The 24,406-nt window shown below is 34.8% G+C and overlaps 1 protein-coding gene across 11 annotated transcripts in view; it reads right to left on the bottom strand.

The window, feature by feature from the left end:
- Positions 1-24,406, bottom strand: part of Dgkh (diacylglycerol kinase eta) — a 213,378-nt gene that overhangs the window by 16,961 nt on the left and 172,011 nt on the right. For 5 of the 11 annotated variants that reach the window (XR_015445840.1, XR_015445841.1, XM_087197313.1 and 2 more), the window contains exons 20-30: positions 23,635-23,745; positions 23,400-23,496; positions 11,338-11,445; positions 10,675-10,788; positions 9,469-9,603; positions 8,184-8,347; positions 6,187-6,292; positions 5,749-5,841; positions 2,791-2,910; positions 2,249-2,357; positions 460-590 (exon numbers count right to left, since the gene is read on the bottom strand). Coding sequence is in view for 5 of the 11 variants with exons in the window: in XM_087197313.1 (XP_087053439.1) it covers positions 460-590; positions 2,249-2,357; positions 2,791-2,910; positions 5,749-5,841; positions 6,187-6,292; positions 8,184-8,347; positions 9,469-9,603; positions 10,675-10,788; positions 11,338-11,445; positions 23,400-23,496; positions 23,635-23,745 (1,288 nt within the window). In the remaining 6 variants the exon portion in view is untranslated. Of the gene's footprint in view, positions 1-459; positions 591-2,248; positions 2,358-2,790; positions 2,911-5,748; positions 5,842-6,172; positions 6,293-8,183; positions 8,348-9,468; positions 9,604-10,674; positions 10,789-11,337; positions 11,446-23,399; positions 23,497-23,634; positions 23,746-24,406 lie in introns of those variants that run through there. The other 6 variants (XR_015445844.1, XR_015445843.1, XR_015445845.1 and 3 more) reach the window with 3 other exon arrangements.

The raw sequence follows: 24,406 nt of genomic DNA, 5'->3' as shown, positions 1-24,406 counted from the left end.
GTGTTGGGATTACAGGTGTGTGCCACCACACCCGACTAGAAAGGCTTGGTTATTGATATTTTAAATTGCTTTTTAGTTAACTTATATTAGATTTTTTTATTCTTTTCTAGCAAGAATTATCACCTTCTATGCTGATCCAATAAAATAAACTGATAGAAACATGATCCACTGGAAGTATTAGCACAGGAACAGTCACAACAATGGATGCAAAGAAAAATCACTAAGTTCATGCTGCATTGTAGCATAATAGTCAGAAACTGATTTTGACAGGAAAATATTGCTGACATTCTTGTTTAGAAAGCACACAAGAGACTCAAGACAAGGGGCAAGGAATGTTAGATTACTGCAAATTTGCAGAACACAAGCCAGGCTGAAAGCACATAACAAAAGAGATACAGGAAAAAGGATTCTGTTTGCAAGAAAATGTTCAAGAGCAGAAGAGTAGCACAAAGGAAATACCTTAAGATCTCGCCTTTCCAGATGCAAAAGTTCAGCCCCTCTGATGTCATGACGGATGAAGATTTCTTTGTACTCTCCCAAACTGAGCAGATCCAGCCAAGCAGCAACTTCCTCTGTGCCCCATTTCTGAACTACCAAAGTTAAGAGCAAAACCCCCTTAATTTCTACATGCTCAATGCTTTACAAAGCAAAGGTTGGCCAAAGAAGATGCAAAACAGAGTGCAGCAGCAGTGCTAGCAAAGGAAAGTTCAAAGGTGGTGTTTCAACAAAACTATAGTTCCTTTTTTTCCCATGCAGATTACCAATCAACACAAAGATCTGACCATACAAAGACACTTGACCCATGCACCCATGCCTTTAGTTTTTGTTAAAATTCTCATTAGAATTATTCATATTACACAATATGCTTAAAAAAACTTATTTTAGGCCGGGGACTTAGCTCAGTGGTTTCGCCGCCTGCTGTGCAAGCATAAGGACCCGAGTTCGATCCCCGGTACCAAAAAAAAAAAAACAAAAACCTATTTTGCATCATTAAGATCAGTGGTACAAGGTTTAAATAAGTGCTGATGATTTTCTTAAGACTGAATGAAAACTGTTATAGTCAGAAATGAGCTACAAATGCTAATTAAAATTTAAAATCTAAAATGGGGCACTCAATTTTACACACTTCCAGCTTAAGGCCTTGCTGACATCAAGTGTTCCTTTTTTTTTTTTTTTTGTGGTACCAGGGCTCGAACTTGGGACCTTGTGCTTGCGAGGCAGGCAGCGGCACCACTAAGCTAAATCCCCCGCCAAGTGTTCCTTTTTTTGATTCTATTGTTACTGATAGTTGCAACAATAAATGTGTGTGAAATTAATTTAATGTCATTTAAAAAGTGTCAGTATTGATCTTCTAGATTAGTGGTGGCAGTGATACTGTGTTTTTCATTTAAGATCAAAGATGTTAATGTAGAGCTGTTTTTTTATAAACTAAAATCTCAGTGTTCAGGTTTAACTGCAGAGTTGGTACTTTGTGATTAAAAAAGTAAGTTTTGGGTTGTAGTTTGGCACTTAATCTCTAAAGGGTTCGCCATCACTGACTTATATTATGCCATTTTTCAGTGTATAATCATTTTCATGCATTTTATTCAACATTGCTTAGCTTAATAAAAGCTAGTTATTTGTTGCATTTGGCTTTTTAAATGCCCTCATTAGCTGCTCTATAAAGATCACAAGTAAGAATTTATATATCTTTTTAAAAATAGCGACAGTTAACACAGAACTTATAAAATTCTTTTAATTGAAGAATTTATAAAACAATTTGCTTATTAAAGGCAGCTCTCACAAATACAGAACTTGAAGGTGCCTGAACACTAGTATAGCAGTAAATTTAACCTCTAAAGGAAGGTGAAAGGGGAACTAGGAAAATAGCAGGATACACAGAGTTTAATTTTTGCTTGAGAATGCAAGTATCACAGCAGATGGTCATTATCAGGGGAGTGAACTGATGTCCTTAAAACAGGACATTACTGTTTTAAGAGGAGAAGGAGAATATGCAAGTTAAGTGGAAAATATATTTAGCAAGCTGAAAGAGGTAAGTGAAAGTTTCTATGTTCCACTCATCAAAATGATCTCAATCTTGAACTTTAAAGAAGAAAAACAATTAGATTCCTATAGTTGATATTGTACAGTTGCATAGTATGTTCATAATGTTGGCCAATGCTCACTGCTGTCTAACTCCAGAACATTTGCATCACTTCAATGGTATCACTTACGTAAGTCATTTTTCCCCATTGTGTGGACAACCTACCAGGCTGTGAACTTGTCTTCTGCTTCTGAACCTTTTCCTTTTTAAACTTTGGCACTATACGAAATACTGTGCTTCTGTTGTTTCTTTTTGTGCAATCCATAGGAGGCTCCTATTCAAATTGAGTAAAAAAAGATTTGTTTTAGGTTATTAAGAGAAGAAAATCCCAGTCTGCGAATACAGGTAACATGGGAATAGGTTATAAACAATAAACATTGTAGAACATGGTAATTTCTTCAAAAAGGTTCATGATGTACTATATTACTGAAAATGTACCAATTATCAATACAGTGCCTGTGTTCACAAAAATGCTCCCCCCCCCCCTTTCTTTTTGGTACTAGGCATCAAACTTGGGAACTTGCACTTGTGAGGCAGGCGGTGGCATCACTGAGCTAAATCCCCAGCCCTCCCCCTTGTTTAAGAACAGTATATTTAAAAGTAGTATTCAAAATTTATTTTTCCTAAATGTTTCTTTTTCAAAGATAAGTTCAAATTCTGTTGTCATAGGTCTATATTCATAAAGAAATAGACTGAACTTTACATACCTCATTCTCATTGGGATGTAAGATATAATAAAGCCAGGGGATCTCTGTTAATTTCTGTAATTCCACCTCCACAGAGTGTAAGGCACTAGATACTCGCTCTTCATGTGGAGATTCCAACTGCTATTTACCAGCAAATTAAAAAGTAAAACAAAATAAGACTCAATGAGAGCTTCAAAAAGAACAACTTTTATTTTGATGGTGAACATCCTTACTTATTAGGTTAATTTTTAAAAATGAAAGAACTTTAAAAAGAACAAATTCTTTTATATTTTAATTTTTAATATATACATTTATTCTAATTCTTACTTCCCAAAGATGATGCATGTAACTAGTATGACAAGTAATTTCACAGAAAAAGTATTGCTTTTGGTGTTCCGTCTAAGTCAAAGTCCTCCTATCTCTCCCTTCCTCCCCTTCCTTCTTTCCTTCGTCCCTTCTTCCTTCCTTCAAATATCCATTCCCATTCTTCCTGATTGCACAGTGAACTGTGTCAGTGTTCAATTTATTTGTGCCAGACATCCTTTTGATTTATACTTGTTCACTACATGAACAAATCCTACTTTTTTTTTTGGTACTGGGGATCGAACTTGGGTCCTTGAGCTTGCAGCAGGCGGCAAAACCACTGAGCTAAATCCCTGGCCCAAATACTATTTTTCAAATTAGCCAAAAAGCTAAAAAAACTCCTGAAAAGTTAAAATAATAATTTTAAGGGAAAAAAATCGCAGAAAAATTTGTGATGAAAGCTATCGTAAAAATCAAAGCAAAGCAAAAAGTGGTTAATAATCTGGAACAGAGTTTGGATACTTTAAAGAGAATTTTAACTGGTCACCTGGTACGCACAGTAGCTCATTCAAAGAAATTATTCAAATGTATTTACAAGCTGAATAAATAACTAAATGCGATATAAACACTGTATGCCCAGAACTGGAAGGCAGCTGCCTGGATGATAATCCTGCCTAGTTACTAACTGCAAACCAGGGTAAAGTTAACTGATTTTAGGAGTCGCACTTTCCTTTTCCAGAAATAGCACAATATGACCACATTACCCCCAAGATCTCTTCTAGCTAACTAATACTTCTATAAATTACTTTAAAACTGTATAGAACACATATAGATGGCCATAGAATTTTAGAACTGAAAGTTCTAAAAGAATATTATTAATATTTATTATTATTTGTTTACCTTTGTTATTAAAGGTATCTACTTTTTCTAGTACTTAAAAATATGGAGATTCTCCACCCTACTGAATAATTTACCATTTTTTTGGCCTGTGAATATATGCTTTATAAAACTGATAACATGCTTATTATATAGTCATTCCAGAATTTACTTTTTATAAGGAATAACCTAGTTTTAAAATATAATTAACTACTGTGATGCTATTGTCAAAGAGTTTGGTAATATTCACTGGAATACATTTTAAACCAAACATTCGTATTTGTCAATGACAGAGAATCAAATATGTGTGTGTGTGTGTGTGTGTGTGTGTGTGTGTGTGTGTGTGGTGGGGGTTCCTTCCATTTTAACATAATACAGTCAATAAATGTTAACAACGAGGGTACTTTTGGAGGAAAGGACAAAATTATGCTTCCAATTCCCTTTAGAAATGATTTTAAATGTATTTCAAATTACACACACATATAGATGATATAGATAGATAGATAGATAGATAGATAGATAGATAGATAGATCTTCAATAAAAAAAAAAAAATTGGGACCCAAGCCACAGCTCACAGCTTTTCTTATAGGATTTACTTTAGAAAAGTTATAGAAGATTCTAGTTAACAACAGTAGTGCCACAAATCACCAAGAATACAACTCCATTGGTTTTTGTCAAGAGATAACCAATGTTTCTTCCTAACAGTTTTGCTGCATGGCTGTGTTTCAATTTCTCTAAGCTGGTCAAGGGTGCTAGCCTTCAGGTAGCCTTTGAGTTTCTCAGAGGAAAGGGTGCTTGGAGGGCAGCACTCTTCAGGACCACAAATGAGCAGAAATCCCAGCACAATCACCAGTTAGCTAGGCCATGTATACACCTCCCATTCATTACCTACTATGCCAATTATTGTAATCTTAATGACTTTAATAACTTTTATTTAGGTGTATGTTTGTCCAAGCAGAAAGACAATCAAAAGATACATTTTAAGATCATCACCTAGCTATTAATTTGAGTAGCTACAAGGAAGGAAAAGATGTAAATGCATTAGACCTCCACACAGCAACAGCATGTGTGAATATGCCCAAATATCACTCTAGGTGGCGACAAGGTTCAAATGCTAGAATGTCTGAAGATGGTGAGGTACAACAGTATGTTTGAAGAAAGGCTGGCTCTGGGCTAGCACTTATACTTGAGGTCTGTGGACTATGGTCTGATGCAGACTTGCCTAAACTTGACTTCTAGGACCAAAATGAATCAGGGCAGTTGTTGAAACATTGGATCTACAAAGTGTCTTTCTTGTAAGCACACCTGGAGGACCATACCAATCATATTTCAAATGTTAATTCCAGGAACAAAACCCATGATTTCCTCTATTTTGGGGCAATAACGAATACCCAAGGAATGTCAACTACATTTTATAAAGCTGAAGGCTCTGAAAGCCAACTGGAGACAGCAGGATGGCATAAACATGTGATGGCATCTATGAGGGGAAACTCTCTACTCCTCTACTTGAATTCACTATGTAGCCCAAACTGGCCTAAACTTGTGGCAATCCTCCTGCCTCATCCTCCCTAGTTCTGAGGTTACAAGCATGTGACAGGCATTTTTCCCTGAGTCTTAACTCCAAAGGTTAGCCAAATAATTTCTGGAAGGCAGAAGACTGGCAAAAAAGGAAGATACAAGGATAGAGCCAGAAAGCAGCTTCTGCCTTTGGATCTGCTGAATTGCAGGTCTCATCATGTAGGTAAAATCCATATATTTATTTCATCATTCTTATTTTATCAGTCATTTCTTTTCCTTACCAAAGGAACCCTGCCAACTAGCAAAGACTCTGTTTCATTATATAGCGCCTTCACATTGATGGCTATTTCAGTAGCAGTATCTCTTGTAAGACTCTAGAAAAGAAGAATATCAGACACATAATTTTATATTACACTGAAATTCCACCATTAGTAGAAACTTTAAATTTTACTCTTATAATGTAAATTCACATTACAAATAATTTTTTAAATCTATCAAAATTCTATAATTGCAAAATTTCATAAATCTTCTAAATATCACAGGAATGGCAAGAAAAGGAAAACAAAAATTGGTCACAAATTTACCATGAGTTCTTATAGATACACATACAGCCTACATAACTTTCATTTGCCCAGCATATTTTACAGTATTTAAATACATGTGTAATACTGTAATATTAAAAGAATCTGTGGAATGAGAATTTACCATTCGATCCTCACCTCCGGGCACCGTGGGTTGGCTTTATTCAGTGCATGTGAGCATGCATTCACGGCATGGGCCAATTCTTGCTCCAGAAGACAATGAATTGTGGCTGCCTCACAAATCCTGAAAGCAAAAATGAAATAAATGAACAAAAAAATTTTGGGGAGCATTGATGATATTTTTGTGAGGAAGGGATTGTTGAAGTAGTAGGATAAATTAAAAATTATGAAGATCAATAAACAGAAAAAAATGTTTGAATGGCTACTCAATTATGGATTTAGCTGGGTAACCTCAAACCTTATTGCAACAAAGGGTATTATATTAAAAAATATAAACATATATAAAGTTAGGCTTATAATTAGACAAACATTTCTATGTGGTAAAAACAAAATATTGTAATACTACTTTATTTTGCCCTATAATTGGAAAGTGAGAGAAGTCACAAATATAGACTAGAAACTTATGCTTTATTCATTGACATTTCAAATACATTAGGGGAAATGCATTACCATATTTACCATCTATATGTGAAGTGTTTTATACACTTTAATTTTCGCAACCTTATAAAGTTATGACTCATTTCTACACTTTATAGATGAAGATACTAAGGCTCAGAGAGATTACAACCATATACAGAGCTTATAAATGGTAAAGTCATGATCTACGTCCATCCAACTGCAAAGCCTGTTCTGCCACTCCTCTGTTACTCAAAACTCTAAAAATAGTCCTAGAAAGACAAAATCCTGTAAGGCACTAAGAACAAAAACAGAACGAAGGAAAAGTTCCACCAATTGCTAGAAAGTGATGTAAGGCTTGCAGAAGTGGAAGAAAGTGAAGCCAGTCAAATACTTCTTGCTTCTGACATGTTTAAGGAGAAAAACTTTCACTCTAGGAAGGATAGAACAAGAAAAGACAGAAGCCCTACATACTTGAATCAAGAGAAAAGGAAAATAGTTTAATTTTTGGGCCGGGGATTTAGCTCAGTGGTTCCAGTGCCTGCCTTGCGAGCGCAAGGTCCTGAGTTCAATCCCTGGTATCAAAAAAAAAAATAGTTTAATTCTTAAGCATTATATTATATTCCAAAGCACAAAGAGACTTATGTAAATGAACCTCAACATTATTAACAATAATCTTGAGAAACTTTGGAGAATGGGTAACTTATCAGAAGAACAGAGGTAGGTAAATGGTATTCTAATTTTCAAAGAATGAGAAATAGTTAATCAGCTTCAGACCAACATTTCTAAATGCCAAATGGAATTGTCTCCTGGATATTTTTAATGTAATTTAAATTCTTTAGTCCAACATAGAACTCATCATTATTTCCCCTTTTCAATCTGCTTATTTACCAGCCAGAGACATATGATTTATCTCTAGAGTGCTGACTAATTCTTACGATAAAGTAATTTTTATTATCCCCCTTTGGCAGATAAGATTTAGGTGAGAAGTCAAGAACCTGTCCATGGTATCCCCTCTTCCCTGAAAGTTTATTTCTGGCTGTATTGATTTTTACGTTTCATATTCACAGAACCCAACGTCTCCTCCCTTTCCCTCCACCAAAATTAGTTTATGAGTAGTCTCTAAATCTGCTTGTTGGTAACTAATTCTAGGACTTCTGATTCTCTTTTGGAATAGGGTTAATATTTAGACTTTGCTCTATATTCCATAAACATTCATTAATAATTATAAAGCAATATGTTAAATGGATATGTGTTGTAAATATCATACATAAAACAGGAAATCATAATGGAAAGAATACTGTGTGGCAGAGAAAATCAAAGTGTTTCAAGAAGTATAAGATCTGGTTTGTAGAGAGCACAGAGGTGTTCAGATTGAAGATCATGCTAAAGGTTTCCCAGTAAGGAGTTACAGCAATTATTGAGGTACAAGTAAGGCAATAAGCACACTTCTTTTTGATACTACCAACAGCTGGAACTACATATTAAAATTGAATCAAAAACAAAATAGCCTGAGACCAGAGTTCTCATGGTCCACAAAGCCCACAGGACCACACTACCTGGTAATTAGCTCCTCTGCAGCCTGGGAACACAGCTGCATCTGCAATACCTCTTCCGTTGCCAGGTCAACGGCATGCTGGATGTACAAATGGGTTCGAAGAACTTGCTTGCCAGAGTCACACTTTTGTTTATCTTCCCAAGATTTCAGAGTGCTCTCAAAGGCCTATTTAAAATCAACAGCGTAATAAATGGTTGTTTTAGAGACCCAGGTATGTATTTAGATATTGTATGAATCTTTGAAATTATGATTGCTTTTCTCTAATCTAATATGTCATTAAATATATCACAAGTATTAGAAAAGACATTTTAAGATGGGCATGGTGATGCATGCCTGTAAACCCAGCACTTTGGGAGGCTGATGCAGAAGGATTGTAAGTTTGAGCCCAGTCTGGGTAACTTAGTAAGCCTTTGTCTCAAAATAAAAAATAAAAAAATGGCTAGGGGTGTAGTTTAATAAGAACTCTCTGAGTAGTTCAATTTCTCAGTACAAAAAAAAGATATTTAAAATTTTCCTACATTGCAGCAAATAAAGAAAAATGTAATTACAAAGACTTTATGCTTTGATCTCTTTTTACTATTTTATTGGGTAGTATGAATATTTCCAGTCTTATTTGTTAAAGGTTGACCTTAATTAAAAATACAAATTCTGAGAAAGATAAAACTATGAAGGTCATAGAAAGATCAATGATTGCCAGAAGAGATGAATTTATGGAGCCCAGGGAAATCTAAAGTTTCACTATTCTACACAACACTGCAATGGTGCATAGAAGTGATTATATATGTCAAAACCCGTAAGTGTACAACATAAAGAATAATATTACCTAGGACTTTAGTTAATAATAATAACGGAGGGCCGGGGATCTAGCTCAGTGGTGCCACCCTCTGCCTCGCAAGTGCAAGGCCCCAAGTTTGATCCCGGGTAACCGGAAGAAAAGAAAAAAAAGTATTAAGGTTGGTTTGTCAGTGGTAACACAGGACACACTAGTGCAAAATGTTAGTAATAGGGGAATTTATGTGTGTAGTGGGTGGGAAGAAGTATGTGGGAATAGAATTAAAATTCTCTGTACTTTGTGCTCCATCTTTCTGTAAACTTTAAATGGTTTTTAAAAAACCATTTAATTTAAAACAAAATTGAAAAAACATTTGTTCATATTTAAAACCACAATGACCTAAATGTCAGATCTAAGAGACAATTTAAATCTTCTCCCTTGTTTTCATTTTTAATAATTTAAGATATTAAAAAAAAAGCTAGACAAAATTCTGAAAGAAAATTTTGTTACATACTCTGTCCCTTGTTAGCATCTGAGCTCTATTTTTGTGCACAATTTTGATAATTCCTGGAGGCTGAACCCAAGCTTCACCATCCACCTGCACTGGGACGCCTTCATCTCCAAATATAGTGATTTTTACTGTACGGCACTGAAATAAAACAAACACATTATGTGAGAACACAAGTCATCCTGAAGAATGGATACAATCAATCTCTGCATTGGGCTTGGTTGTTTTTTTTTTTTCTCAATAAGTTTATTGGTACATTTTGGGTATACAATACAATGACATTCATCATTGGGAATTTATACCTTTACATGATGTATCTTGGTTCTTATTTTTTCCCCTGCTCTCCCTTCAACCCCTCCACCCCTCCCTATCTACAAAGACTTTGTTTCCATTTTTTCCTTTTCTCATATTTTTTCCTTTCCTTTCTTTCCTTTCCCCTACCCCTCCCAGTTCTCCTTCACCTTTAGACCTTTTCCTCCTATTTCACATTATCTATTATACATTTTGGTCCTTATTTACACTTTCAGTTTCTCACACTAGAGAAACTATTCGGTATTTACACGTGTGTCCTATTTATTTCACTTAAGAGTTTCGCCTTAAGAGTATGGCATCCATTTAGCTATAAATGTCTCTAGTTTCTCATTCTTTATGGCTGAGTAGTACTTCATTTAATTTTTTTTTAAAAACCCATATTTTCTTTCTCCAGTCTCCAGTTGATGGGCAATTGGGCTGTTTCTAAGTTTTAGGTATTACAAACTGTGCCGCTATAAACAGGGGTGAGCATATATCACTGTGGTATGATTCTTTTAATTCTTTTGAAAAAATACCCAGCAGGGAAATAGCTGGATCAAATGGGACCTCTAATCCTAGTTTTTTGAGGTATCTCCGTATTGATTTCCACAGTGGTTGCACCAGTCTGCACTCCCACCAACAATGGAGAAGGGTTCCTTTCTCCCCTCAACCGCACCAGCATTTGTTGTTGGTTGATTTCTTGATAGCAGCCATTCTTTCTGGAATAGGCTTGGTTTTTAGTCCATTCTGTGGGGGTGGAATTCCTATGGTTTACCACTTATAATGACACAGTCACAAGTGACATGACAAGAAAGCCAATCTTTCACAAAAGCATACTCAAAAGCATATACTCAGTGAAATAGCTTCCCTCAGCCCTCCATGGCCCAAGAAGTGAAGTCAGATTTTATCAGAGAAACCAACCTGGGCTATGCGATGATGCTGTAGTTTGATGACCCTTGACATTGCCATTTGCATGCTATCAAATATTGCAACAACTTCTAGGATCTTGTCATCAAATGATGGCGCAGCAAATATCTGAAAGGAAAAACTGCATTACATTTTCACTGGAAGTTTGGCTAAAGTGGCACATCAACTAATATAAACTTTTATATATACTTTTATATATTTTGTATATATATTATTAGTAGGAACGGAATCTAGCTGACTCCTTGATTTTTAACTCAGGGAGACTGTAGCAGACTTCTACTATGCAAAACTGTAAGGTGATACATGTATGCTAAGTTGTTAAATTTGTGTTAACTTCTTATAGCCACAGAATAGATACTAGGTATCTATTAAAAGTAAATAGTTTCTCCCTTTTATCCCCTAAGTTTGCTTTCCCAAAGAATATTCATTTTTGTTTATCCAGAATATTATTACCTACATCCCAGGATAAGAAATTTTAAAGTATATACATGAGAGATTGTTCAAATAAAATCTTAAATCTATTACACCCCTCACCTGCCCAGTATATTCTGACTTAAAATTAAGTTAATATTAAAAAGCACATTTTAAAAAGAAACTATTCCAGTAATATAATCGTTGTTGAGGAAACAAACTCTTCACTCCTACTATGGTACTTACATCATCTTCTTTAGTTCCACCCCAGAAGTTAGTGCCTCCAGCATAACTAGGGATGTTCAACACTGCTATGCCTTGAAGACTAGGGAGAGGAATATACTGCCCATCACACTGAAAGATACAAAGCTCAGAGGTTAGACAGAAAGAGCAAAATCACCAGTACAGAAGATATTAAAATACCCAAGAAAAGAGTGAGGGAGCAAAGTGTGTTGGTAATGTTTGCTATCCTGTAAATACCTTCCTACCCACTTCAACATAAAGCAAACACCACTAGACATAAAAGATCAGATAAGTACCAATACAATTATAGTGGGGGACATTAATACCCCACTTTCACCAAGAGATCAATTAGACAAAAAAATCAGCAAAGAAGTATCAGAATTGAACAAAAACTTTGAAAAAAATGAACTTCATACATGTTCCACCCAACAACAACAGAATACACATTTTTCTCAGCAGTACATGGGATTTTCTCAAAAAAGACCATATGTTAGCCATAAAGCATGCTTATGTAATCACAAAAGAACTGAGATTATCCCATCCATATTTTCAGATCATACCACAATGATACTAAAAATCAATGTCAAAAGAAACCATAGAAATCATGCAAATGCACAGAAATTAAACAATACCCTCTCTTGAATAATTAGTGGCTAACTGAAGAAATTAGACATTTCCTAGACTCAAATGACAATGCCAGTATAATATACAGAACTGATGGGACACAATTAAAGCAATCCTAAGGGGAAAGTTTATAGCTGTGAATGCCCACATCAGAAAAACAGAGTGAGCTCACATAAATAACTTAATAATGTACCTCAAAGCCCTAGGAAAACAAGAACATTCAAAGCTAGTACAAAGAAGGAAATTATAAATATCAGAGCAGAAAGTAATGAAACTGATACTAAAAAGACAATAATAAGACCCACTGGTCCCTGCCTCCATCCCAGGCTACTAGGGCAGAGAAGCTCAGCCATCCCAGCACCTGGAAGGAAGCACCCCCCCCCACCATCCCAAGTTCCTAGGGCAGAGAAGCTGAGCTGGTCCCAGCACCCAGAAGGAGGCTCCCCTGCTGCCATCCCAAGCTCCTAGGGCAGAGAACGTGAGCCACGTAGGTGCCAGAAGCACCCTCCCCCCCGTGGAAATGAGAAAACACATAAACAAGCCTCAAAAACAGACTTCCAGATCACCTACAGCAACCCCAAAGGGAAACAAGATGGAACAATCTGATACTCAACCACCTGGACTCTCTGAACTGGCAACAAAAGAGGATCTGGAAGAAATGAAATCAGAAATAATTACTCAGATAACAGCAAAGATTTTGCTCATGGTGCAAGACATGATTAATAAATCTAGAGAGGACACAGATAAAAAAATAGAGGATCTGAGGAACATGATGGAATCCCAACATAGGAAACAAATGGAATCCATAAAACATATGCAAACAGATTTCCAAGAGATTAAAAACTCCATCGAAAGTCTGTGCAGCAGAATGAACCAATGTGAGGATAGAATTTCAGATATAGAAGATAAAATTGCACTTAGTGAGGAGGAAAAGAAAAATTGCTTTAAAATTGTAAGGGAACATAAGAAATCAATCCAGCAGCTGCTAGACGATGCAAAGAAGAATAACATAAGACTGATAGGAGTCAATGAAGAAAGACGAGAGAGTGCAGATGACATAAAAAAACTGTTCCCAGAAGAGATGGCAGAAAACTTCCCAAGGAGGGGGAAAGAACTTGACATACAGATAAGTGAGGCATATAGGACTCCAGCTAGCCTTAATCAAAAAAAAAAAATCTACACGTAGGCATATAATAGTTAGGATTCCAGAAATCCAACAGAAGAATAAAATTCTACAAGCAGTGAGAGAAAAGAAAAAAATCACATACAAAGGCAAGCCCATCAGAATCACAGCAGACTTCTCAATACAAACCCTCAAAGCAAGAAGAGTTTTGAGAGATGTATTTCAAGCCCTAAAGGAAAACAGCCTCCAACCCAGATTGATGTACCCTGCAAAACTATCTTTCAAAATTGATGGAGAAATAAGATACTTTCATGATAAAGAGCACCTCAGGAACTTCATGAATACCAAACCGGCACTCCAAAAAATTTTAGACAATACCCTTGGAAAAGACAATGAGGATCACAACCCCAGGAAACCCAGCAGAATGAATCCATTAGGTGTGACAAATTAAACGCAAAGGGGGAGAATCCAACAAAAAGAAAAAGTCATGACAAGGCTTTTAAAACTTTTAACTTCATCTCCCTAATGAGTGTATAATTCAATCTTATTATTGTACTGATTAGTAATTTTTCTGATTCTAGAGTTGCACACCATTCCTACTGGCTATTTATCATATTCTTATGTCTATATTTTAATTGGGTTGTCTATTAATAAGCTCTAAGAATTCTTTATATATTCTGCTCATAGGTTATATGGATTGGAAATATGGTCTGTTTAAGGACTACTTTTCATTTTAATGATGTCATTTAAAGTTCTAAATTTTGATGGAATCTCACTTATCAATTTTTTTCTTTTATACATCATGGTTTTTGTGTCCTAGGTAGTTCTTGCCTACCCTGAATTCATAAATATTTTCTTTTATAATTTCTTCTTAAAGTTTTATACTTTTAGGCTTTCTTATTTAGGTTCATAGATCCCTTCAAGTTATTTTCATGTATGGAAATAAAGGGTTGAGGTTAATTTTTTATATACGGATATCAGGTGTTCTAGTGCCGTTTGTTCAAAACACTATCTCTTCCTCGGCTCTTGAATCGAGTTTATATTCTATAAAATGCTAATGTTAAATAATCTTTCAAAACTCAGTGGACCATATATGTGTGGTTCTATTTCTAGATTCTCTGTTTTATTCCAATGATCTATATGTCTTTCCTTACACCAACACTGCCTTGATTACTGTAGCTTTAGAAGAAGTCTTAAAATTAGGTACTAAAAGTCTTCCAACACTGTTTTTGTTTTTAACTTTTCTAGGTCCTTTGTACTCCTACATAACTTTTTAAAATTTAAATATCCAATTCTTCATTTATAGCAAGTATACACAGACCTGAATTTTTATATATACCTTGTGTTTTCTAATCCTGCTAAATTCAAGTACAAGTTCTAGGGGGTCCTAGAGATTTCTTAGTATTTTCTCTGTAGATGATCATTTCATCTACATATAAAGATTTTGCTTCTACCTTGCCAATCCTATCCTAGTTGTGTCATTTTATTGCCAGACTATTTTGGTGGGGACTAGGTTTCAAAGTTTAACGGACAGATAAAGAGTAAGCATATCTGCCCTTGTTCCCCACCTTAAGGAGAAAGCATTGTATCTTCTCGATTCTTATAAGGCGTCCTCGCTGGAAGTATGGAGCACATGTCTTTTATCTGTTGCGAAGGTTCTGTTCTACTTCTAGTCTCCTGATAGCTTTTACCATGAACAGCTGTAGAATTTAGCCCAATACTTTTTCTCCAACTAGTGACAGGATCATACGGCTTTTTCCTTCCCTCTGTTCAAATGATGACTTTTGGGGGTGGATCTTCCTTCCAATGCTGAACCAACACTGCTATCCCTATAACAAAACCATTTTCTACATCCTGCCAGATCTGACTTCTAATAGTTTGTTTTGTTAAACAAATTTCTATCTATGTTCATACTTTTTTCTTCTATTATCTTTATCCAGTTTTAGGATTAGCACAATGTTGGGTTCCTAAAATGAGGGGAGAAGTGTTCCTTCTTTTTTCTGCTTTAATTGTTTGATAGAATTTATCAGTTAAAATGTTTACGAGCCTGCTGTTGTCATATAGGTAGGTTTTCAAGCTAGGAATATACTTTCTTTAATAGGTGCTATTCAAATTTTATATTTCCTCCAGAGTTAGTTTCATTAATTTGTCTTCCAAGGTACTTCTTAGAAGTTGTCAAATTTATTTCAAAAAAGATTTTTGTAATATGCTTTCTATATCCTTTTAAATTCTGTAAAATCTGTGGTAATGTCTCCTAGGTCTTAATATTGTAATTAAAAAAATGTATAACTGACATTGTGTAAAAGGAAGAAAAGGTCTAAAAGAGCAGGGGAATTGGGAGGGGTAGGGGAAGGGAAAAAAAGGAAAGCAAAAAATATGAGAAGAGGAAAAAAATGGGAACAAAGTCTTTGCAAATTGGCAAGGTGGAGGGGGTGAAGGGAGGGCAAGGGAAGGGGAAAAAAAATAAGAACCAAGAGACTCATGTAATGGTACAAGATCCCAATGATGAATGTAACTGTATTTTATATCTAAAATGTACCAATAAAGTTAATGGGAAAAAAAAAAGAACTAAGACCCACTGAATAGAAGAGAGGTGGTTCTGTGAAAGAATAAACAAAATAGACAAACCCCTAGCCACCAAAAGAGAAAAAAAGTCCCAAATCACTTCAATTAGAAATGAAAAAGGCAAACTCACAATGAACACAGCTGAAATACAGAAGATTATGAGTAATTACTTTGAAAACCTGTACTCTAGTAAATTAGTGAATTAAGAAGAAAAGGATAGATTCCTAGGTACATATCAATTACCAAAACAACCAAGATATAAAGACCCTGATTAATCTAATAAGAAGCAATGAAATTGAAGCAGTAATAAAAGTACCAACTAAGGAAAGCTCGGTCCCAATGGATTGATCACTGAATTCTACAAGAACTTTAGGGAAGATCTACAACCAATATTCCTCAAACTCTTTAGTGACATTGAAGGGCAAGGAGTACTGTACTCCCAAAATCATTCCTAGAAGCTGGCAATACCCTGATTCCAAAACCAGAAAAGGATCCAACCAAAAAAGAGAGAGAGGGAGAGAGAGAGGGAGGGAGGGAGGCAGGGAGGGAGGGAGGGACGGAGAAAGAGAGAGATATTGATCAATCCACAATCATTTTAATGAACACAGACACAAAAAATCCTGAAGATGCTGGCAAACAAAAGTAACAAATTACATACAAAAACATCATAAATCATGACCATGTAGGATTCATCTCAGGAATGCAGTGATGGTTCAATATATGCAAATCAGTAGGTGTAATCCATCACAAAACAGAATCAAGGACCAAAAAACCCCCACAGGATCATGTAAATGGATTCAGAAAAATCTTCTGACAAAATCAACACCCATTCATGATAAAAAGTTTGAAAAAAATAAGTACAGAAGGACTTTATCTCAATCTGATAAAAGCAATTAATGACAACCAAAGGCCAACATAATATTAAATGAAAAAAAAGGTGAAAGCTTTCCTTCTAAAATCAGGAACAAGATAAGGATGTCCACTATCAGCAGTCCTGTTCAATACAGTTCTCAAACCATTAGGTAGGGCAATAGGCAAGAGAAAGAAATAAAAGTTATATGTATAGGAAAGGAAGAAGTCAAATTATCATTACTTGCAGACTGCATGATCTTCTAGATGGAAGACCCTAAAAATGCTAACAAAAGACTACTAAATTAATAACCAAATTCGGTACCACAGCAGGATACAAAATCAACACACAAAAAACAATAGCTTTCCTGTACACCAATAATGAACTCACTGAGAAAAAATTAGAAAAACAATACTATTCACAATAGCACCAAGAAAAATTAAATACTTAGGAATTAACCTAACCAAAGAAGTAAAAGACCTCTACAATGAAGACTACAGTACTTGAAAAAGGAGACAGAAGAGGACATCAGAAAATGGAAAGATATCCTCAGTTCCTGGATAGACAGAACCAGTATTGTCAAAATGGCCATACTTCCAAAACTGACACATAGATTTAATGCAATCCCAATCAAAATTCTAACAGCATTCCTCACAAAATTAGAGAAAACAATTCTCAAATTCATATGGAACCAGTTGAGATCCAGAACAGCAAAGGCACTCCTGGCAACAAGAGCAAAGCAGGAGGCATCACAATCCTGGACTGTAGTAGTTACACTACAAAGCTACAGTGACAAACACAGCTTGGTATCAAGGGGGAAAAAACAGACTTGAAGATCAATGGAACAGAACAGAGGATGCAGAAACAACTCCATACATATTCAGCTTTCTGATTTTTGAAAAAGGGCCCAAAGACACAAAGTAGAGGAAAGGTAGCCTCTTTTAACAAATGGTGCTTGGAAAACTAGCTATCCACATGCAGAAGACCTAGAACCTCTCACTATGAGCTAAACTAAAAAATGAATCAAAGAACTAAATTTAAAACAGAAACACAATCTACTAGAATATAAAATAGATAATATAGTTGAAGATATAGGCATAGGCAAGGACTTTCTGAACAAAACACCAAGTGTACAAGAACTAATGCTAAGAGTCAACAAATGAGATCATATTGAATGAAAAAGTTTCTGCACAGCAAAGGAAACAACCAAGAAAATGAAGAAACAACCTACAGGAAGGGGAAAAAAAATTTGCCACCTATTTTTGAACAGAAGACTAATATCTAGAATATATAATGAACTAAAAAAGAATCAGACTCCCCAAATAAAAGACCCAATAAAAAATGGGCAACTGAAATGAACAGACACTTCTCTGAAGTACAAATAGCCAATAAATACATGAAAAAATTTTCAATATCACGGGCCATTAGAGAAATGCAAATTAAAAAAAAAACACTTTCATCTTATTCCAGAAAGAATGGCTATCATTAAGAAATCAAATAATACCAAATGCTGGTGGGGCTGTGGGGAAAAAGGAGCCCTTCTTTATTGTTGGTGAGAATGTCGTAGAACCATTACGGAAATCAATATGGAGATTCCTCAAAATCTGAACACTGAAACTAAAAATTTCATTCTACCCAGCTAGTGCCTTCTAGATACCTTCTTGAATGACTTATATTTCAGTGATACATGTTTATAGCAGCACAATTCATAATAGCTACATCTTAGAGGCAGCCCTTATGTCTAACAGCAGATGAATAAAGAAAATGTGGTAATTTACACACAATGGAGTATTACTCTGCCATAAAGAATAAATTTGAAGAATTTGTAGGAAAAATGGATGTACCTTGAGACCATAATGTTAAGAGAAATAAATCAAACACACATGCTTAAAATTTGCATGGTTTTTCTTATATGAGAAGCCTAAAATATAAACAAAAAGGAAAATAAAAGATGTCTACTAGGAAGTAGGGAGATGGATCTTTTGCAAATAGGAAGGAGACCAAGACATGGGGGTGAGGGCATGAGTAAAGGGCAATGGGATGAAAAAATAATGACGATGTTTTATGCACATATACTAATTCCCCATGAAAATGTGATAACTATGTACTACAAACATGTACTAGTGAAACATAAAAATTAGAAAAGCTTTATCCTCTTTTAAAAACTTGAAAGCACAAATAATGTAGAAGCTGTTACATAAAACTTTTTCAAAATGTTTTTTCTTTTCTTCCTCCTCTTCAAATCAGGAATTACTTTTCTTGAGCCTTTTCAGGCCACTTGTGAGATTCTTACTGGATTATGATCTTCTGTGGATTTGTCTTAGGCATCACTTTGAAAGCAGCCCACATAGGGGCCAGCTCTGGTCCCACTCATCTCACCTAACACCTCTCACAGCCTCGTACAAGTCAGTGCTCTGCAACTGGTGATGGCTAAATGCAAAGCTGAGTTTTTCAAGTATTTCAGAACCAAGGTCAAGCAAAACACATACATGTTGGATAGCATTTTATATTCTTTTTCTTCTAACTAGCCACTTAGATGAATGTTAAATTACCACTAAGTAGAAAAAAGGGGCGATGTGGCTGGTGACATAATTATACATCATGCAAATAAATTCTGAGTAGAAATACAATTGTTACCTTCACAAATGTTTAAGTTGATTTTAATTTTTCCTTATTATTATTTTTAATTAGTGTACGTTTGCAATACATGTTTACATTTCTTGTATGGAGTTGGTACGTGTACCTAATACATCTTAATTTCTCTTTTCACCCCCTTTTCCTCCTCTCCCTCACACCTCGTTCCATCTCTTAAAATAGTGTTTACTTCAAAAAAATTTACAACAGTCTTTATACATTGCATTTAACATGTATGCATTAAACAAAATACCCAGAGTTCAGAGCTTAATATTCACTTCATAGAAAAATTAGTACTTAATATCTACTTCATATTTTTCATTGGAAAAAATATGAACACTATAGATTAGATAGAATTATGTGAGTGTTACATCCTTTTAGGAGTATTTAGGAGTGTTACATCCATTTATAATCTTCCCTACAGTCCCACATTTCCATTTGGGGCTCATGATATTGCAAAATACCACAACACTCCAGTTTTGGTTTTCCTGATCAGCATTTATCTTTCTCGGGTTCCTTTGACCAGGCAATGTGCTATAGTGGGACGATGATGGACTTGGTTGGAATTGTCACTTAGCACTTGGGTAAGTCCCTTAAACTTTAAGAGTTTCATATTGTTCACCTATTAAATGGATTAATAATTCTGAGCACATAGTATGGCCAATAAGGAATAGGAAAGCACTTAGAACATCATATGAAGTCAGTAAATTTCCTTCTTTAGTTATAATTAACATACTGTTTAGTGGTAACAAAGCAGTTATTTTGAAATTCAGGGTCTTCTAAATAGTACCCAGTTATCTGATCTCGGGCATGTGTCTTTCTCCTCTGACCTGATGTTAATACCTACCTTATAAAGTTTTAAGAATTAAAAGTAATAATGTAGAGATAATTCAGTAAAATTTGATTACTATAAAACAATTTAGTCAGTAGTTATAACTAATAATCATTGAAGTGATAAAAGAAAGAGAGAAGTTACAATTATGTAATAAACCAAATTTACATAGGTTTTAAAAATTATATAATTATATAAACAGATTGTGAAAATATTTGAAATAACCAAAAATGCAAATGATATAAATATTTGTTCTGTCATCTATTTCATCATAGCCTATAGATAAATATTGCTTTTTAAAAGTTACTTTTTAAGGATCAAAATGTATAATTGATATTGTGAAATAGGAAGAAAAGGTCTAAAGGAATAGGGGAAATGGGGGGGTAGGAGAAAGGAAAGAAGGGAAAAGAAAAATATAAGAAAAGGAAAAAAATGGAAACAAATTATTTGTAAATAGGGAAGGGTGGAGGGGTTGAAGAGAGAGCCGGGGAATGGGGAGAAAATAAGAACCAAGATACATCATGTAAAGGTACAAGATCCCAATGATGAATGTAACTATATTGTATACCTAGAATGTACCAATAAATAAACTTAATAAAAAAAAGTTACTTCCTTTCCTTCATGGTATCTTATTACTTAAAAGAATTCAAAAGAGTACACAATCATTATTTCACTTCATAGAACAAGCTGTTCAACACACGTAAGTTATATGTATTATGGGTAAAAAGTTGCTCTTGCTCTTTCTTAATTAAAATGTTTAAAATTTAATGAAATTATAATATTTGTATGTCAAAGATTTTTTGCTATTGTAAAAGTAGCAAAATGTGTTGATATTATTCTGGTATTCCCTTCATTGGAAAGAGGTTTATAAACATCAAAAATGATTCTGGAAATTAGCTATCACAACTGCTGTATCTTAGGAAAGTTTATATTTGTATAGTTCTTTTAAATTTCCAGAGTGGTTTCTTTTACCTCAGCTCATTAAATTATGATATGCACAAAAGCATTATTTCACTCATTTTGTAGATAAGGAAACCACAGTCCAACTTTTTCTTCAGCGTAAAATCAAAGTCAAGACAGGAAATCAGTCTCCTTCCACAGCACAACATAAAAGGGAAAGAAAACTTATGTGAGCAAAAAAAGGTTTATTTGACAAAGACTGCCAATGATGCAGGGATCTTGCTGGGAAAAGCTTCCAAAAGCATGGATCTCTTTTCTCTGCCTTTATCTCAAGTAAACCATCACCAGCAAAATGAATTTTTGGAGAATAGGCCTTCTATTTATGATCTGTTATTCCCAGGAGAAGGTATTTTTCTTTGTTTAAATGATAATAAAGATTCTCTATTTTTTCCATATATTAGCATGCTTTCATTTAGAAATAAGGGACCCACATACAGGGTCTATTAACTTGATGGTAAAAATGTATCTCTTTGTGTTCACTGACTTCCAAAATTTAGCACTGCTCTCAGTAAATTTAGGAAAGAGACACTGGTAATACTATGCCTTCATCATCAATAGATATACATACTTTCTGCATCACATTACAGATGTTTCAGATATCACTTATGTTCATCATTACTTTGAAATTAGACACACTAGTAGATTATTATTATTATTATGATTATTATTATTATTATTTGCTGGGGGGCCACTGACAGGAAAAATTAGAAGCTACAGAGAAGTGGAAAAGGCAGTTCACAATACAGAGAAAAGAAGGAAACAATTTGGAATCTTTCCCTGGCTCTTGTGGTTCACGGGGAGGGGAACCTGGCAGCCCAGAAGCAAGGTAAGCACTCAGGGCTGATTTTTATTATTTGATGTGGTAATGATGAAACACAAATATTAACCTGTAACAATTTAAAAATTATTTTATTTATGTATGTAAATATTATGGGTTTATTTTCTTGGTGTATTTATATAATGCATTTACAATTATTTGTAAAAAAGGTACATAGTTTTCCACAGCGTCTAAGGGTCCATAGCTTCAGGACCTTTTCAAATGGAGAGCAAAAAGCACCTCTATCTATAAGGTGTCTTGTCTAAAGTCTGAGCCACCAATAGAAGCTACAAATTCATCAGGAGCTAATGGTGATTTAAATCTCAGATACAGTAGTTCCACAATGCTCAAAGGTGGCCAGCTATAAGGCTTAATCACAGCACATTCAGACTTAAGATGGTACAATGGTATGATCATCAGTGATTCTGATTTTCATTCGTAGTACAGTTTTCAATACATTACTTGAGATATTCAACACTTTTCATGAAGTAGGCTTTGTGTTATTTTGTTCAGCTGTAGGCTAATGTAAGTATTCTGGGCATATTTAAAGTTGGCAAACATAAGCTATGGTATTCAATAGGTTAAGTGCATTTTGAGTCATGATGTTGTAAAGTCATGATGATTTTATTAACTGGATTATAACACATAGGAGGGTATCTAATGTGATCTGGGATAGGACTGTGGAAGATAGAATTTACAAAATGTGAACCTCCAAGATTTTATCCCTTTTCATCCAGTAATGTCTATTTTAATTTTACAAGCAATGATAAACCAAACGAACTACACAATTGCATAGTTGTATTTTACGGTGGAAGGTATAATAGGCTCATTTTTAATGTCATATCTAGTTGATAATGACTGAATATGGCCCTTCCTTACTCCACACTCCAGTCTTAAGACAATACTTAAAATAACAATGCTTAGTTTAATTTTCTGATAAGGGCATTTAAGACAACATTTGTGTATTTTTCTATATCCACAATATATTTTAATTTAAAACTCTGGTTGTAAAATGGTACAAGACAGGAAAGATATGAAAAACAGTGAGTCTTGGACCAAGGATAAAAGAAAATAAAGTTATAGTAATTAATAGACTTTTCAGAGTTATGTCCCTAATTTTCTTTTTCCTGTTACTGGAGGAGGTTAAATAACTTAAACAGGCCTTAATTTCTTACTTAAATTGAAATAAACAGTAACTAAAAAATGCTACTGCTCAAAATCTTTTTTCTTTTACTAACTTGTTAGGAATAATTGCAATCAAAATATATATTTAAGTTAAAAGATTATATTTACTATTAATGTTACTTTGAGGACTCTATAAAACTTAAGCATTATAGAATTGGATCAGAACTGGGTAACTTAAATGATGAAGTCCAGTAAACACCCTGTTCTATAAATGTACTTCATGGCTCCACCCTTTCACGGGGTATGATGCTCCATAGTAGCACCTTTTTCAGTAGCTAATGATAATTATGATTAAGTATATCATTCATATTCAGTGCTATACCTCCTTTAATATACATTTGATAATCACTTCCAAATTTTTCCTTGAATGTTTAATCATTAATTAGAAGAATTTAAGTCAAATTAGCTCCACAAATAAAACTATTTTTCTACATTGCAGATCACTGGAAATGTCTGTACTTGAAGATGAACTTACCTCAAGTTGAACCCTTTGTTCTAAATTTTTGTAAGATCTCTGTAATAATTCCCGGGTGCCAAGGACTCCATACCACATCAAGTTTTTAGTTCGGCTCCTAAAGAGAAATATTGGTACAGAATCTCAGGAAATTTTATTTATTTTCTCTTAAAGGCAGACCAAGCAAAAGAGATAATAAATGAAATTAAGTAATATTGCCTTCATTTAATAATATTATTGCTACTTTGAAAATTACCTGCATTTTTCTGGGTGCTCTTCTCTCTTATTATTAAATTCTAATGAAATTTTTGCATCTAATCCAATCCCAAAGTAATTGTTCATAACACATTTTTCTGAATATCCATCTCTATGATACAAAAAGTACATTAATTCAATTTCAGGATCATTACAAGATTTGAAATTTGTGTACAAAATGGCACGTAAAATGTTCCTATTAGGCTCCTATTCTTTATAGATTGTTAAGTTTATCAGGAATCACTTTCTATATATATGTCATGTGTACACCCACAGTACATAAGCACAAGTGATATAAAGGTATAGTGGACGAGGCAAAGCAGACACAGAGCTATGGTTTGGTTTTCTCTTCAATTTAGCATTCTATCTCCATTGTAAGCCTCTTACTCTACAGACAAATGAGGATGACTATGGAGGGCCTTGTACTCAAAATACCAACACACCTCTCTTAATTATTAGAAAGTCTCCAGTGCCAAGGAGCAGAGGTGCCCTCGGCCAGGAGAAGGTGAACCTTCCGGGCCACCATACCACCACCCCCAGCGTCGTGGAACAGAAGCTGCCCCCAGCAGTGAGAAGCTTAGGCGCATGGGCGCCAGCAGCACCTGCCCCACCAAGATCACCTAAAGCAACTCCAAAGGGAAACGAGATGGAACAATCTGATATTCAACCACCTGGACTCCCTGAACTGGCAACAAAAGAGGATCTGGAAAAAATGAAATCAGAAATAATCTCTCAGATAACAGCAGAGATTGGGCCCATAGTGCAAGACATGA

This window comes from Heterocephalus glaber, unplaced genomic scaffold, assembly GCF_053883595.1.
Source record: "Heterocephalus glaber isolate CG9 unplaced genomic scaffold, H.glaber_assembly_v1.0 deba00001666, whole genome shotgun sequence".
Lineage (NCBI taxonomy): Eukaryota > Metazoa > Chordata > Mammalia > Rodentia > Bathyergidae > Heterocephalus > Heterocephalus glaber.
The sequence above is the reverse complement of the archived record's forward strand: the minus strand, read 5'-3'. Positions and strand labels throughout refer to the sequence as shown.